This window comes from Spermophilus citellus (assembly GCF_964194105.1).
Source record: "Spermophilus citellus genome assembly, chromosome: 8".
Taxonomy (NCBI): Eukaryota; Metazoa; Chordata; class Mammalia; order Rodentia; family Sciuridae; genus Spermophilus; species Spermophilus citellus.
In genome coordinates this window covers 153,406,376-153,424,309 of record NC_138189.1, presented here as the reverse complement: position 1 = coordinate 153,424,309, position 17,934 = coordinate 153,406,376, and the positions used below count along the sequence as shown (strand labels likewise).

General features: G+C 45.5%; 1 protein-coding gene across 3 annotated transcripts in view; it reads right to left on the bottom strand.

Annotated features, from left to right (window-relative positions):
- Window positions 1-17,934, bottom strand: part of TRPC3 (transient receptor potential cation channel subfamily C member 3) — a 62,273-nt gene that overhangs the window by 26,295 nt on the left and 18,044 nt on the right. For all 3 annotated transcript variants that reach the window (XM_081303439.1, XM_081303440.1, XM_081303441.1), the window contains exons 2-3: window positions 13,796-14,567; window positions 6,915-7,100 (exon numbers count right to left, since the gene is read on the bottom strand). In XM_081303439.1, coding sequence (XP_081159565.1) covers window positions 6,915-7,100; window positions 13,796-14,567 — 958 coding nt within the window. The remainder of the gene's footprint in view (window positions 1-6,914; window positions 7,101-13,795; window positions 14,568-17,934) is intronic.

Genomic DNA, 17,934 nt, shown 5'->3' with positions numbered 1-17,934 from the left:
AGTTGGAGGCAAGACTTGGCAATTTAGTGAGACCCTGTCTCAATAAATAAAAAGGGCTGGGGTGTAGCTCAGTGGTGGAACACTGGTCCACAGTGCACAGAGTTGGGGTTCCGTCCTCAGCTGTAGAAAAAAGAAGGAAGAGGAGGGGGGAGGAGGAGAGGGAGGAGGAGAAGGAGAAAGAAGAAATCTGTGGGTATAATCAAGGGTGACAACTTCCAGGGTCTATGTGACGAGATTCTTAGGACCCTTGATGAGAACTCCAAATTTCCACCCCGGCCCTGGTCCTATATTTGTATCATTTTCTTATTCTCACCCCTCTCTCCAGCTCCCAATGTCCATCTCATTATTCATTCACTCATCAGAATGGCTGAGACCTTGCTGAGAGCCAGACACTGTGCTGGGCACTTGGCACAAGAAGATAAAGATGGGGGCACCGCCTTGCCCAGAGGGCTTGGCCTGCTCAGGGAACGCAGCGAGCTCTCGCCAAGGGACACGCATGGTCACAGAGGTGGGATTCCACGTGGGGCACACAGCGAGCTATCGCTAAGGGACAGGCGTGATCAGAGTTTAAAATGAAACAGTGTTAATTTGGATGTTGGTCCACATGTCTTGGAATTTGGGGGGTTGCATTTGTGGGAAGTTGGACAGGCAGAAATAAAGGGCACCCCTGGTAACGCTGACCAGGCTGGCACAGGAAGGAAAGCTACAGGCTGAGCACATAAGTCACCAAATTGTCACTACTTGGAAAGCCAACCTTGCACCTTTTTTTTTTTAAAGGATATCATGTTTCTTTTTAAAAAAATATCTTTATTTATTTTTATGTGGTGCTGAGGATCGAACCTAGGGCCTCACACGTGCGAGATGAGCACTCTTCCACTGAGCTATGGCCCCAGCCCCACAACCTTGCACCTTTTTTTTTTTTTTTTTTAATAAGTCGAGGGTTTCTGTGAGGCACAGAATACCCGTGAGGTCTGGAGACACTTGGGCTGTGTCCACTGGGATTTCTGCATAAATTTCCTTGGGGCTTGTCTGCTGACTATGGTTTGAATGTGTCTCCTCCAAAATTTGGATGTTGCCAATGTGATATTCTTAAGAGGTGAGAGCTTTGAGAGGTGACCAGGTGTAGGGTGCACACCTCAGCTCTCGGGAGGCTGAGGCAGGAGGATCCCTTCAGCTCAGGAGTGCAAGGCCAGCTGCGCAACATTACAAGACCCTGTCTCTTAAAACAAAAGCAGAAATCCCTCTACTAAGAGGTAAGGAGGCCTTGAGGGCCACTCCCTCCCTGAGGGGATGAAACCTTACAGAGAGAGTTCCTGCGCCGTAGTTATCTCCAGAGCTCTGAGGAATACATCTCTCTTCCTGTAAATTAGCCTCAAATATTCGGTTACAGCAGCACAAGGACTATGATACTCTGAGGCTTTAAACCCTGAGGATGGAAACATTGAAGCTGTGGTGTGGCTCTCCCTCTTCCTGTGTGCTAATCCTCAGACCTGAAGATGCGTTTGATGGCATGAATTACATCTGCATAAAGGTTGCACGGCCTCAGACCCCCGACGGATACCTGTCCTTACCACACAGCAAACGTGAGGGTCAGTGTCTGACTTGCTGTGACTTGGACACACAGTGCAAATCTCCCAGCCTGTTAGATGCCAGCCCAGATCACAGTGTCTGCTCTGTGTGTCATACTTTAAGACTCAGCCTAGCAGGTGCGTTTCCTACACACCTACTTCTACCCTCTCTTTATTTGTGATAATTCACCCTCCATGACATCTGTATTACTTTTAGTTCATGCAAATAGATTTTTCTCAACAATTTAAAATTCTACTATAAGCATATAAAGGGCATTTCAAAAGCAGAAGATAAAACCAAATATAGTATTAGCAAGTAAGGGGAAAAAAACCAACAAAACTAATCCCTCTAGGAGATGAGTTTTTCACTTTCCAATGACTGACCTTTATCTCTTAAAACTATTTTACTTTCTAAAAAATATCCCTGTGTTCCACACCACAGCTAGCTGGATAGAATTTGTATGTTGTTTCCCAACTTCAGTGGACCAGCAAATTGAAGTCATTACAAAAATAATACCCTTATTTGAGGTTTTCTGATTTGAAGGAAGAATGCTTGACCCAAGCAAACGCCGATCTTTTGGTGGAGCAAAGCACCACAGCACTCTAGGACAAACATTTTTTTTTCCTGCCAAATGACTAGTAGTTTGTAAACTGAACCACCAATCAGGACAAGCTAGACAGAACAATTAAATAGGTTTACACTTAAACATTTTCATTTTACACCGTCTTTTCATCAAATCAGATTTCACAATATTCACATATCATATTGCTGTGTAAAAACGTGGTAGGAACACTCTGTTTTTGTTTTTAGTGACACGGATAGAGCCACAATTCATACAGCTTAAAAGAAAATATTCTTGTGAGTGAAAACTGGACAACTTCTTTTAACAGTTCATTGAGTTGTGAAATGTAAATGTAAAGCTTCTATACTGTACAGGTTTCCCAGACTGTGGACCGGGCTGAGGGCCTGCTGTTGTCCGGGTGCCTGAGCCCAGGGGTAGGAGAGGTGCGGGGGCAGCCCCTGGGCCTGGCCGAGGGCACAGAGTCGGTGGCTGTGGGGCTGTCAGGCCTGCACTGCTTCACGTCCCTTCCTTAGATGAATCTCAGACAATGAAACTGAGCCCGTTATGCAGGGAGAGGAGCCCAGGGAGAGGAGCCAGGGGACGCTTCCTCTCAGGATCGCAGGTCCACAGATTGAGTGGTCTGCATGATCCAGGGCCATCGGCCACAGCAGCCAGCCGGCTCCTGGGACACTTCCCAGGTGGCACTTATCACACCTGTGGAGGGCAGGGGTTGAGGCTCACTCACAGAGCAGGACCGAGGTATGGCCAGGATTGGAACTCAAAAGCCTTTTTAGGGGCAGAGTCCATTATTCAAATTGGACAAAGTTAATGCTTTTGTCCAAAAGTTAATTTTCAGAAACTCAATTTCATTTTTACTGGATTCCATGCTCTTAGTGGAATACAGTGCCCATCTATGTAAACAGTAATGTTTATCATCCTTCTGGCCTCATGGTTTGCTTTGGACATCCCACAGAAATAGTTCTAGGATTAGTAACCTTCAAAATCTACGCCCTGATAGGAAGCCGTGGACGGGCTTGCCCACTTCCCCTGAGCTGTGGCTCTGGCTCTTTGATAACAGGGGAGGGAGCACAGGGTCTGCATGTTAGTAACTGAAACTTGAGTCTTCCTCTCCTGGGGTCACGTGTGGAGCCTTTGCTCACTGTCCCCCGGCCCTGGACGTTTCCACACACATTTCTCTGAGCCCTCTGGATATTAAGAACATCAATCCTCTGTAAGTGACAATCCAGAAAAATCTTTTCCCAGTTTGTCCCTTGCTTTTTTTTTTAAAGAAATTATTTTTTAGTTGTAATTGGACACAGTACCTTTATTTAATTTATTCATTGATATGTGGTGCTGAGGCTGGAAACCAGGGCTGGCACGTGCTAGACAAGCACACCACCGCGGAGCCTCCACCTCAGTCCCCGTCCTTCACTGCTTTGTGATCTTTCTGGGGTGCAGTCAGTGGCATGTGGTCGTATCATTTGTTTCTGCTTTGAGACTTCTTTTGCCTTCATGTGGGAAACTTCTTTCCCATACAAACGTCAAAAGCACAGTGGCATATTTCCTGTCCCGGCCTTCTGCGTTTTCATTCTGCTGATCACCTGTGGATGCTCTGTGAGGCCGGGATGGAGTGCATGGGTGGACCTGGGCAGGACCTGGGCTCTGGGGGCTCGGCGCTGGTCCAGGCTCATGGAGTAAATCAGGGAGCAGCCCTTGGGCAGGTGGCAGAGGAAAGAAGTCCTAAGTTGTCGGCCTCCACAGCTTGCCATTACATAAAGCCAGTGTCCACGGTGGAACATCGGCTGAATGAGCATGGACTCACGAGGCTATGAGGACAGGGGGCCATAAGGCATGACGTCACTTGGGAGCCCCGAGGACCAGCTCTGAGCCTCAGTGGGCAGACGTTTCCTTATCATCTAGAGGTCGCTTTGCTTGGGGACTAGTAAGGAGGTGGTGGTGAGGGAAGTGGCAGAGTGGAAGGGGTGATGCTCTTCCCCGTGGCTGGGGTGGAGATGGGAGCGGGGAGTGTGGGGAGTGCAGCCCGCCTCCGACACAGCCGAGGAAAGGGAGAGCTGGGGCGGTGTTGGGATTCCAGGACAGAGGCCCCCCGGGACGGTGACTGCACCCAGGATCTACACCTCCAGGTGTTCTGTTTTTAATTTCGAGAGGGGGGTCTCAGGTTGCTGAGGTTGGCCTTGAACTTACGACCCTCTTGCCTCAGCCTCCAGGACAGCTGGGATTATAGGTGTGTCACCATGCCTAGCTAGAATGAAGTTCTTATACACTGTTATTGAGTGAAGATTCCAAACCAAAGGCTTCAATATTCCTTACGGCATAAAACAAACAGAACAGAAATGCTTACGAAGTGCTAAGTCGCCTTTCAGTTCTAAATACTTTTTTTGTTTGTTTGTTTGTTTCCTGGTGGTTGACTGATAGCAAATTTACTATTAATGACACCTCACACGTTGTGACCTATGCACCAATTTGCTTAAAATTAACATGCAGAAGGACAATCACTCTGCAAGACAGCTTGGTTAACAGGAGTTCGTCTGCAAATGAGCTGTCTCTGCCAACACGACACTCCACAGCAATGATAAAAAACCAGAGACAAGCAGAATCAATTCTCTTCTCTCAGGTGCCAAACGGAAGGAAGAATCACATATTGCAAGCTCCGTGAAGACGTGTCCAGACAACTTTCTAAAAACAGCTTACTTTCAATCTTGTTGAAATTATTTTTCCCCCAACATAGTGAAACCTCAACTAGCAAGGATGCGCTGAGAGGAGAGCGGTCAAGCCAACTGAATTACCTTGCAACTAATAATTTCCACGAAAAGTTATTTTGCTTTGATCTTTGCTGAGAACCTTCACATCTGACTGTCTTGTTAAGGAAAGGGAGATTTGTCATTAATGTCTGAACACAATCCACGGAGTGCCACATGCAGAAGCTCTCCACACTGTGGTTGTGTTGTGCATGTGTGTGCACACCTGTGTGTGTCCACGAGGGTACAGGGAGACTGCCCCGTCCTCACCTGCTGCCAAGAGCTCCTGCTGGTGTGACTTGGAAGGGCCCTTTGACAACAGGCTGGGGGACTCACAGCATCCTTTCCACGGTGCAGCAGCCGCTGTCTACTCAGCTGCAGAATTGTTCTGTTGGGGCCACAGGAACTCCCTGTCCAGGTCAGTTCCAGTGAAGTTTCTAGAAGCCCAGCTTAGTTCCACCTTTCCTTCTGGTTCTGTGAGCTTCCTAACACCCCTTACTCCATGGTTTCCTGCTAAAATCGGCTACGTCTGATACCAAGGACTGGAACCAGCACAAGGGACCCGAAACATGTCTTTAGTGACTGATCTTGCCTAAAGGTCATTCACTTTGAGCAGGAATTTTCATAATGGAGAAATGTTATTAGTTAATGCTTATTGAGCAAACACCGTGTAGCACCCTGTATCTGCTGTAACCAACCATCAAACACCCGAATATTAGTCACTGTTATGGTCCCCACTTTCCTGACCAGCAGATCGAGCCTAGATGGCCAGGTGACTTGCCACTGGCCACTCGGGGAACCCATGGCAACATCAGGCCTTGAGTCCTATAGGGTGGCTCCGATGCCTGTCCTCCTAAGCCCCATGCCACTCTGCAGAAAGGACAGAAGCTATGCTGGTCATTGACCTGATCAGGAAACCAGATCTCTGTCTGTTCTAATAATAGCTAACGTCTTCATGATCTGTAAGCTCCATTTAAAGCACACACAGCAAAAAACAAAAACAGAACAAAGAAACCCCCTCAGCTACAACATGGATAAACTGTCAGATTCTAGATAAATATGATTTTATTATAGTGAAAAATACTGCAACTACTATTTTCATGAATTATCTAATACTTTATTATCTAATTATCTATTTAATATATATCCCTAACAGTTTTAGAAATAAATAAAATATATATACCTAACAGTTTTTCTGCAATAATCAGAATAAAAATAATCATACTTTCAATTTCTCATACTTATATGACCAACTCCATAGCTCTGGACCTTGGACATGTCATTTAAGTCAGTGACCTTCAGTTTTCCAGAACAACAGAAACCTCATCATCTATCTTAGCTATTTTATAGTAAAATAAATAATAACATAGTCTTGCTGCAAAGATTAGGATGAGAAAAAATGTAATAGTACCTTACATGTGAGTTCCCCAGCCTGTTGTCAATGTAATAGTACCAACGACATGGGACAGCTCTGAAAAGAGTAGGCATGCGATCTCTCTTATACGTGGAATCTAAACCCCCCAACTCCTGGAAGTGAAGAACAAGTGGTTAACTAGGGTGCAGAGGGAATGAAGAGATGGTGATTAAAGGGTTCAAAGCTTCAGTTAGACAGGAGGAATGGATTTTCGAAATCCATTGCATAGCACAGTGATTATACTTACATGTATACAAGCTACAGATACTAGTATTAATTGCATTGAAATTTCAACAGTTGCCAGAATGTTTTGCATATCTTCATCCATTTAAAGCCCACCAAAACCTGAGACACATAACGGGGAATGTCCTCCTTTTATATGAGGAATCTGAAACTTATAGATTTATGACTTATCCAAGGACCCATACTGGATAATAAGTGGAAAGGATCCAAACCTAGACGTTTATCTTGCAGCTCTACCTGGATTCTCTACTCAATGTCTGTCACGAAGTAACAGGAATTCCTTCAGTCCATGGCATCTGCTCTGATGTCCCTAAGCGTCCTGGACACTGGCACTGGTGTGCCACGTCCTGGTGAAGCGTCCACTCACCTTTTTGACTTCATACTTGATGGCGAGCTTGACGCGGCTCAGCGCTCTGTGCCTGTGCACCTCCGGGGGCTCCGCAGACTCCAGGTCTCCGTTCAGAATGGCCTCCACCTCCTCCGAGTCCCGGCAGAGGTCCAGCACGCCCACCACAAAATCTTTGCACTGCATGGAGAGCTTCCTATAGTCGTTCTAAAAACAAGAGGTTTTTATAGTCGTGCTTAAAACAACAGATTTCCCTTTACCCAGCGGGAAGCGTTTAAGTGTGTGTGGATTAGCAAAGGTGTCCCTTCCCCAGACAGGAAGCCTTGCTGAGATAGATAGGGCTGGAGTTGCCTCCTCCTTAGCTAGGTTCCCCTCTATGACCTGCCCAATGACGTGGGACAGTTCTGAAAAGAGTAGGCATGCAATCTCACTTACATGTGGAATCTAAACCCCCCAACCCCTGGAAGTAAAGAACAGATAATGGTTAACTGGGGTGCGGAGGGAATGGAGAGATGGTGAACAAAGGGTTCAAAGTTTCAGTTAGACAGGAGGAATGGATTTTCAAAATCTATTGCATAGCACAGTGGTTACAGTTACAACAATGTAACTATTGTAATATGCAATATTTCAAAATTGCTGAGAGTAGCCAGGTGCAGTGGCGCACACCTGTAATCCAGGGGCTCAGGAGGCTGAGAAGGAGAATCCCAAGTTCAAAGCCAGCCTAAGCAATGATGAGGCACTAAGCAACTCAGTGAGACCCTGTCTCTAAATAAAATACAAAATAGGGTTGGGGTGTGGATCAGTGGTTGAGTGCCCCTGAGTTTAATCCCTAGTACCCACCCCCTCAAAACAAAATTTCTGAGAGTAAACTTCAAGTATCACACCATAAACAATGATAAGGGAGGTGATGAATATGTTAACTGCTCATGTGATCATTCCACGTTGCACACATACATCAAAATTTCACATGGTACTCCATAAATATATAAAATTATTATTTGTCGATTAAAAATTCTAGCTGGCGATGTAGCTCAGTGTAGCAGAGCACTTCCTAGGATGTGTGAGGCCCTGGGTTTGATTCACCATCACTACAAAAAATAAAAAAAATTACATTTGCTTTAAAAAAAGTGATGTGCTTATAATTCACTGGTTCTTATTAAGTGATGTTGGCTAATTGGCAATGCTGAAAGACCAAAGGATCAAAGAGTTGTATCTGTTTTATACACACAATAGTTATTCTAAAGCCCAAACAACACTATATCTATTGACTGGCAATTGGACATGGAAGATGGACTACATGTGGAAGGACCCCGTTCAGGTCACCATGTCTTGCCTTGTAGGAGAGGTTGCTTCTCAAAGCACAGTTCTCAGACCTGTACCAGGTGTCCTGATGCAGAAATGGAGGAGGGCCCAGCGACCTGTGAGTGGTTCTGACCCAAGCTCATGCTTGAGAATGTTTTCTGATAAACATGAAGGAGAGAATGGGTTCCCACCATATGAGGAGGGTTTTCTTCCTGGTTTGTCTGCAAGGCACATTATCACTCCCAGTAGAACTAGGAGGGAAATGCCTGATTATACATAATTGAAATCTCAAGGGTTACAGAAAGTCAATACCTGCGAGAAAAATTTCCAGGCCACTGGAACTAACACCTTGCTAAAAATAATCTGAGAGTTTTTAATTTCATTTGCATATTTAGTGGCGCCCACAGCAGTCCCTGCTGCCTCCTGAAGGCAGCTCTATTTCTAGCCTTGGGTTCCGGTCAAGGTGCCACAGACCATCTCTTGGGAAAGTGTCTCACCTTCAGAAACCTCAGCTCTATCTCTGTGAACTAAAATTCTAGCCCCTTACGGAAGCCATCCAGATAATCATTTAATTTGGTACACTTGAGGGAAATAGAATTCCTCATTTCAACACATTCTGAGACTCCTTGTGTCTGTATAACCCAGCAATACTCAGCACTGCAGAATTCCTGGGCTTCCAGAGATCATTCTTTGCAAGAAGACACAAAGAATTCCAATTCTCTTCCTTTAAATATTTAACTTGATCTTATGGGCAAAACTGCACCAACTAAAATAAAGAAGTAGAGGAAAGAGGTATTGTTCAAAGGCTGCCCCAACTAGAACAGTTTCCATTTCAGATGTCAGAGATTAGATTCGGAACAGTCACAGTTAATCCTTCTCCTCTCATACGGGAACAGATACAATGAATAAAACTTCGATCTTTGGTTTCCATTCAAGTTGGTACCACGCAACTGATAAAATTAATAAAATGTCCAGTTTCTGGTTTCCAAGCAGAGGGTCAGTTAAACATCCATCTGCCCTCCATTCCTGAAGACTAATGAAATATTTTATTATAGCACACAGAAGTATTAAATCCATGCCTGTTTCCATAGAAAGCTCCCTTTTTAATACAGTCTTTTTAGATGGAATTTTCTCGTGTTACTCTTCAGTTCAGACCGTTCTGTGAGATTTGTAAAACATAGGATGGCCATTTCTCCACCGATCAGAAATAAAAGAGGCTGCTTCCCAGGCTTGGAAGAAAGCTCAGCACTTGGCTTTTGCAGTGATACCCAAATGCTGACTCATTACCTTTAAAATCATAATCTGAAAAGTGTCCAGTTTTAAGAAAATCTGTGTAAATTTTTTTCACATTCACTGAAAGGTCAGTCAAGAAACAAAAAGTTAGTAATTATGCAAGTTGCAAGGACAATGTTTTGTTTTCATAACAAAGTGCAGAAAACAATCATAGCTGGAGACGATGGTCCGCCCTTCCTTCCTCCCTCCTTCCCTCCTTCCTCCCTCCTTCCCTCCTTCCTTCCTTCCTTCCTTCCTTCCTTCCTTCCTTCCTTCCTTCCTTCCTTCCCTCCTTCCTTCCTTCCTTCCTTCCCTCCTTCCTTCCTTCCCTCCTTCCTTCCTTCCTTCCTTCGTCCTCCTCCTCTTCTCTCTCTTTTTGTCTGTTTGACCTGAGGTCTCCTTGCATTGCCCAGATTGACCTGAAACTCTTGACTCCTGGGCGCAAGCAACCCATGTGTCAGACTCTCGAATACCTGGGGCTACAGGCGTGCACCACCAGGACCAGTTAATGGGAATCTCCTTCACTGCCATCATGGGGCACCATTTCTAAGAGCTACTGGGAGTCCTCAGGAAGGCAGACAGCTCTATCTAAACTCAGCACCTGCCGTCAGTTCCCAGAAGGGCATCCATGAAGCCTATGCTGACTGCTCATTCCACTATGAGGTCCTGCCGCGTGGCTTCGCAGCTCAGATCATGATTGGTCTACAATTTCTAAGACATCCCTCTCTTTAGTTTTGCTTAATGGTCTTCACAGTGCTGCTTTTCCATTACCATGGCCCTCCAGTTGGCAGAGGGACTCACGGCACAGTACAGGGCAGGCGCTGCAAACCCCGGGACCTGCTCAAGCCAAAGCAGTGACTGCAGAGCTCAGTCTTCATCAACACTCAGCTCTATTTCTTTCAATTTATATCGTCTAATCGCCATTCCAATCCCTTTCTGTCCTGAAGAGAAAAACTAAATTCAACTCTAAGCAGGCTTGGTTCTCCAGGGTCCTTTCTCTAACAGCAAAAGAGGGAGGAGGTGTAGTGATTAAGCTTGGCTTTCCTTAGAACCTGAAGTCAGACTCCTGGACTCAAACCCTGCTTCTACCACTGACCTGCTATGTAATCTGGTGGAATTTACTTACCCTCTCTGATGAGAATAATCCTGCCTTCTACAAGTATTATAAGGATTAAGTGCTTGGTACACATTAAGTACTACAGAGGTGCTTCAGTATTATCAGGTATATTATTCTAGCTATAATTCCTAGGACAGGGATCTAAGACACTCAAATCGAGGCTTAGCAAATGGGACCTGGGATTTAGCCTTGATTTCCTCATTGTAAAATGAGAGGACTGTGGAAGCAGATGACTCCTAGAGTATCCTCCTGCTCTCAAACATTACCCTGAGTGTGGATCATATTTATTTTCTTTCTCCTTATTGTGATGTAAATCGAAACTGCCTTTCTGCTTTAAGGAGAGGCAAACTGAGGCACAGGGAAAGCTGGTGGCTTTGTTTTGTAGTTATTGTCATTTTGTTTTGTCTTTTATTTAAAAAGTACATCACCCGCTCAGTCAGAGTTAGGAAATTTCAATTTGCTTTCTCACTGTTTAATCGATGGCTGACTTCCTTGTCACTGACATGTGGCCAATTAGACCCAGAGTCCCTCCTGTCCAATATTCTGTTTCTTAGAATAGCTTCAGACAGCATTTGCACATCTAAAATACTTCTTTAATAACCTGTCACTGGGCTGTCCTCTGTTAATCTATCTAAATCTATGTCCTAGAATGCGCGACCTCTGCAGGTAATGACCTTCATGTGTTTTTGACACCCTGCGGATGGCAGCCCTCAAGGAACTTTGGAAACTGCACAATGGCTGAGAATCTCCTCCAAAGCACCTACAGGAAGGCAATTTGAGAGGTGAGACATGAGCTATTACAGACCATTAATAAGATGAAACAGGCATAGGTGTCTGAGAAGGGGAAAATCACCACGTTTTCACCAGGGAACACGATATCTATTTTTCCATTCCAAGGCTGGTACTCAAAGTCCCTGCGGAGAGAGTATTGCGAACACGGCAGAACAGGGCAAATTAGGTTACCTGCTTTCCTCAGGAAGAGCTTCGCTCGCACTGCCCTTTCAGAGCTCAGAGAGTCTGGGTCAGGCTGGGAAAGCACCAGCTTCTCTTTCTGTCTAAAGCCCTGACAGATGCCAGGCGCCCCGGATGGGGCAGCAGGAGAGCAGATGAGAAGGGAACAGCGAGGACGGGGCGCAGGGAGGCTGGCAGTCTTGGGAGGCTCTGACTGCAGGGAGGACAGTCCTCCCAGGCTCAGAGGGGGTCAGGCTACACCCGCTTGCCATGCAAGGAGAAAAGGAACTGGAGATTTGGGGACACTGGCCCATTCTCAGTGTGTGGCCGCCCCATGGCTGTCCTCTGGGACTCCCTGCGCTTGTCCCTGTGGGCTGCTGCACCTCAAAGGTTATCAGCAGCGACTCTTCCATCAGAGTGGAGTCCCAGCATCACTGACACGGACTTAGCCAGCTTCGGGGGAAACTACGACTAACAAACGCCTGCCATTGCTTCTCTGCGTGACTTCCCTGGGAAAACTGCAAACATGGCCATCTTTGTAAATTACTGTAACAGAATCTTTCAAAATAATCCTGTCTATAGAATTTCTTCTGCAGACTTTCAATATACATCAAGCAAACTAAAAACAAGGTTCGTGGTGCTTTTGAAATGGTGGCAAATAAGCAAATTCAGAATTATGTTTCGATTATTGTCTCAAAACAAAACAAAACCCCTGATATTTATAAGTATTTTACCCAAATGTTTTTCTACCCTCTCTAGCCAGTTTGAAGTTTTGAACTTTTTCAACCTGGATTCTATCTAAAAGACTTTCATCTTGGATCCAAGGAAATTAATCTTTTCAATTACCACATAATAAATGTCTTCAAAGGGAATAGATATAAAGTGATACTCATTTTCTTCTTCGTATTTTCCCATGTTTTCTGAAAAGATTTTTACAATAACTATGTCTAGCTTTTGCATCAGGAAAAAAAATGAATGAATTAACGAGATTATCTTAAGGCTAGATCTCCACCAGGAGATCTAGCAAGGTCTGATGAATAGGTAGGAAATTTGGTGTTTGGAAAGCAGAGGAGAAAACCACTCTCCCACCATTTTCTTGCAACCCCAGAGGAAAACAGTATTTCCTTAACCTGAATTATGCTGTTAGTTACATTGAATAAATCTCACTTATATGTGAAAAATAATATTAAGATCTGAAAGACAGCCAAACCACTCTTCCTGTGATTTGATACCACAACACTAAACCAAAAAATTAACACGGTGCCCAGAAAATCATTCAAGGAATTGATGCCTGCATCTTCTTAGGTGAAAAGTGGGAGACAAGAACTGCTGAAGAGTTTGACTGATTTTTACCAGAAGTACAAAATATACTTTTGCCCTAGAGTTTAACAGCTAGAACCATTCTAAATGCATAGGAGGATGCAGCAATGAGAAAAAAGTCTCTCATTAATATATAATCTTTATAAAAATAATACTGCTTGACTGGAAATCAGGTCCAGAAAAAAGTTCACTCACTTAAAAAGTCCATTAAAGCAGAATAAAAATGTTCACTCATTAACAACAACAACAAAATCCATTAAGGCAACCCATTTGGGTGTCCTTGGGTTTCTGCGTTGACCTGACATCTATGTCTCACCCTCTGAATATACATTTGTGGAATTCAGGGAGAGGCATTAGTCACATTAACGAAATGATTTTAATAGTGTTTTATATCATCCTCTTGATCTTTGATTGTAAAGGGCTATCAAAATACTTGTGCCCATTAACAGGGCTTTCAAAACTAATGTCACTGCAGAGGGAAGGAATAGGAGCGTCCACTCCCATCATGGACCTGGTCCTGCAGCTCCTCCAGGGACCAGGCACCCCCACCCCTATCCCGGGAATAAAAACAAGCCAAAAAGCTAATACTACTTCTGTGTTGGGTGTCACCGGACAAGTAGCTGCAAGACAGGAGGAAGAATTGGGGAGGGGGAAGGTCACTCCAAATCTTATTTGGTAAAAGGGGGTGGAGAGGTCTTGGGTTTTATTTAACGCTTACTCAGAACACAGAGGGATTCCAAAATTGTAGCTCGGATTCAGAATATACCCATCCCCAGAGCGAAAATCACAGCACTATCATCGACAAGGGGAAAATCATCACGTCAACTCCGCAGGTGCTCCCAATCCCTGGTGACCTAAGATCCACTAGGTGAAACCCCTTCTAGAGCTTCTGGCGTCTAGTGTGGACAGCCCAGGGAGCAGCCGGGCGCACAGGGCTCACCTTGAACTCCTTCTCGATGTTGGCCAGCTTGGCCAGCTCGTTGCTGAGCTCCAGGGCCGTGAGCACCGGGTCCTCGCTGGACAAGGACAGGTAGGCCGGGCTGGCCAGCCCCTTGTAGGCGTTGATCCGCGAGCGCGAGTGGCTGAAGGAGTCGTGCCGCTGCTTCTCGGTGCAGTCCCCGCACTTGCAGAAGTAGTCGTGCGGCCGCTCGATGCGCGCGCCCTTCAGCAGCAGCATGTGCACCACCTCGTACTTCTGGCAGTGCGCGGCCAAGATGATGGGGGTGATGTCCGGCGAGAAGCGCGTGCCGTCCTCGTCGTAGGCGTAGAAGTCGTCGTCCTGCAGCTCCTGCTCGCAGGGGCTCAGGGTCAGGCGCTCGCTGGCCGCGAAGCCGGGGTGGTTGAGGATGGCCTCCACGATGCGCACGTAGCCCTTGCTGATGGCCAGCAGCAGCGCGTCGCCGATGCGCGCCAGGTTCTCCTTCTTGAGCAGCAGCTCGGTCACCTCCAGGTGCTCGTTGCCCACGGCCAGCTGCAGCGCGTTCTGGCCCATGTAGTCCACGCAGTTGACGTTCAGCGTCCGGGACTCCTCCAGCATCTTGCGCACCACGGGGATGTTGCCGTACTCGGCGGCGTCGAGGAAGCGCTCCTCCTCAGCCGTGAGGCTGGTGCCCCGGTCGTTGAACATGAAGGCCGGGCCGCGGACAGCCTGGCGCCGGCCCTTCTCGCGCATCACCGTCATGCGCCTCAGGGACGGGCTCCCCTCCATGGACCTAGCGCAAGGACAGAACAGCTGTGGGACCAGGGCTCGCAGGGTCGCCGCGCACCAGACCCCGGCGGGCCCGCCAGGCCGGCTCTCAGGACGCAGCTACAAGGAGCAGCTGGACGCCAGGGCGGCAGGGAGCCCTTCGGGGAACAGCTCCCGTCCCCAGAAAATGCGGTTCTGATGGAATGACGGTGAAGACCACTCCCACCCACCCACCACCGCTCCGGAGACCCTGGCACAGCCGGCGTTCAGCCAGCCTGCCCTGTGGCAGTAACCGTCTCCTCTTAAAGTCTTGGAAATAGAGGCTGCAGGTGCTTGGCACCCAGGCACCAGGCTTGGACACTGAAGAAGCTTGTGTACTCATGCGTCAGGGCACAGCGACCCTCTCCACGCACAGCTCCTACTTTTAATGGAAAATGTCTTTCTCCTCTCTCTGTCTCTCTCTCTCTCTCTCTCTCTCTCTCTCTCTCCCCCTCTCCCTCCACCACCCCCATACACACACACACACACACACACACACACACACAGATTGGCACTTAGGCCAAGCATCCATCTTGTAAGATATTGGTTTTAATTTTTTCTCTTAAGGGGACCTCCCCCTCTCCCTCCAAATAAATCACAGGGTTTGTCTTTTCAATGAACTAATCAAGATTTAGCAAATATAAATTCAAGTATGGATTCGGATTTACTTTGCTGAAAATAATTGTCCTGTAATGAGAATTGTTTAATTACCTCTATATTTGCACTTTTGAACTAATAGGATATGGTTTGATTTATGTTTTAAAGTTCCCTAGTATTACTTTGAGAATAAAGTATCTAGGTACTAACTGAACATCTAGAATAATGTGCTCTGAAATCCTAATGCCAACCTCATTAGGTAAGATTTGACTGCATTATAAAAGCCATGTCATTAATTGATGTGTGCAGGGACTTGCGTTTACATCAATTTTTTTATGAGGTTGGGTAAATAATTCCATTCCCTTGTGCTTCCTCACTACACGTGTAAAATGAAAATTTATCAAGTTCTCTGGATTTTGCTCATAAGCTTACGAATGAAAAGCTAAAAGCTTTTTAAAAGAAATTATGAGTCTCTGAAAAATGATGCTAAATAAATAATATAATTTTACATGGTGATCATCTGGAATACCTTAATGATTGGCGCAGTGTTTAGTGGCCATTGAAGATTGTACAATGCTCGCACAAATCCATGTCTTTACCTTTTCCCAGTCCCAGCATTCTGCTGACTGAAGCACTCAAGATAACTTTCCTTTAAAAGTCGTTTTGTGTGTGTGTGTGTGTGTGTGTGTGTGTGTGTGTGTGTGTTTTATTTATTTTCTGGCAGGGGGAGGGGGGTATGAGTTGCACCAAAAGGGACCAGATAAAGCATTTCCCCCTCACATTGCTGTCTTTTGAAAAGTGGCTGGAAAGGAAAATGCTCTATTTTGACAATACATTCCAGAAATACCTCCTACCATTGAGAAAATCACATTTATAGAGTCAGGGCTGAGAAGTTCCTGGGAGGCCACTGGCCTCCCTGGAGCCTGGAGGAGGACATCTAGGCTGGGCAGCCTCCCCAGCAGGTAGACCAGAGACGGTACCAGTCCCCAGCAGCTCTCCACCCTGCTGAAGGTTTCTAAATAGAGACCAAGGCCAACCTGGGCTCCAGATGACACCAGAGAGGACCCCAGGGAGACTTGTGAACCTATCCCAGGACAGAGAGTGCTGAGTGGCACTGTCCTCACTGTGCACAGCTCTTAGAATTAAATATGTACGCTCACTTATAAGTTCACTTCTGTACCCGTGCACATACACACATATACATATACTGTATTCATGGTGCTCTCTAGAAAGCAGCACAAGCAGCTTTGAACCCAATGAGGCCATGAGACAATGGGCAGTGAACAGGGAGCCCTAGTGGACAGGGAATTCCATCTTTCACTTAAACCCTCTTGTGTTTTTTGAATAGTTTTAATTGTAGCTTGAATCTTTGCATTACAATATTTGTATTAAATTCTTTTGAAACTTTTCTTTGAATCCTTTAATGGACAGAAATGTTTTAAATACAGGCACTTATTTACTGGCATTACATTACAGTCTTTCTGCAGCTGGGTATATGTTGGCTGTTACAGCAGAGTATGGACGTGTGAGATAGGGGAGCATGGTGGGTGGAACTGGGAGACTAGTGGGGCTCCAGGCTGGTATATGTTGACATAATGAAGATTTCCAAGCAGGCAAGAACTGGAAATGGCCTTCACTGAACCATACAGAAAACTTTGTTTCAACCTCAAACTCTATGAGAGGAGTTTTAAACAAAACTTTTAAATATTATTAAAATAAGTATGTTTTATTACCATGAATGGTACTGACTTTGTTAATAGTTTTACTATTCAGCTATGAACTGAATAGCTGAATGGCTAGGATTCTCATGTTGTATAAAAGACTAATTTAGTACTTGCCATTGATAATACATTAGTATTAACTGTGAGTATCAGAATAAGCCAATAGGGAGAATACGTATATGGAGGATACAGAACTGCAGAATTCCAATCTATACTCAGATGGGTTATTTTTTGTGGGGGAAAAAAAATCTCATACTGAAGAGTCAAAGCCTTATGGAATGGCTTTCTAGTTTAATGACTGTTGTCTACAAAGAAAACTCACCCATAAAACCCCACAACTTCTCTAAGAGACTGATCTGAGTACACTTGGAAAAGACTGTTTCATATATTTTTTTTAGCATTTCTTAGTACTTAAAATTTTTCGAAATAAAACTTTCATTGTGTATATTCAAGGTATAGAAGATGGATATACACAGCATGGAGATATACACAGCATGCAGGTACCAGAGGGAAGCAAGCTAGCCTATCCACCACCTCACATGGTTGACCTTGGGGGTGTGTCTGAGAGCAGCTAGATCTACTTGTCTCCCAGGACTCCCAAGCAGAGCCATTCCATTACCTGTGGACCTCACATTGTGTATGACATTTCTTAGTATTTTAACTTTTTTTCTTGCCATTTTTTCTTATCTTAGAACGTGCACATTGTATATTCGAACTGAAATGTGTGACCTTAATACTACACAACCCGAGTCACAGGAGTCATTTTTATTCTGTTTTTAAAGATTCTAACACTGAGTTAAGTGTGAAGCCAGAGTTCTCAATCAGAGCGAGTCATACTGTGATTTCACAAGGGAAGAGCTGCCTCCTTGTACTGGTCCTCCTGGTGAGTCTGCAGTAGGAGGTCCCTCTCCCCACCCTCAGGAAGTCCATGTCCCCTGCCCCTGCTCTCTCCACGTTGCTTACAGAACCAACTTAGGCTTCATGACTCTGGACTGAACGACCACGGCTGCCCTCGGCTCGTCTTGACAATTCAAC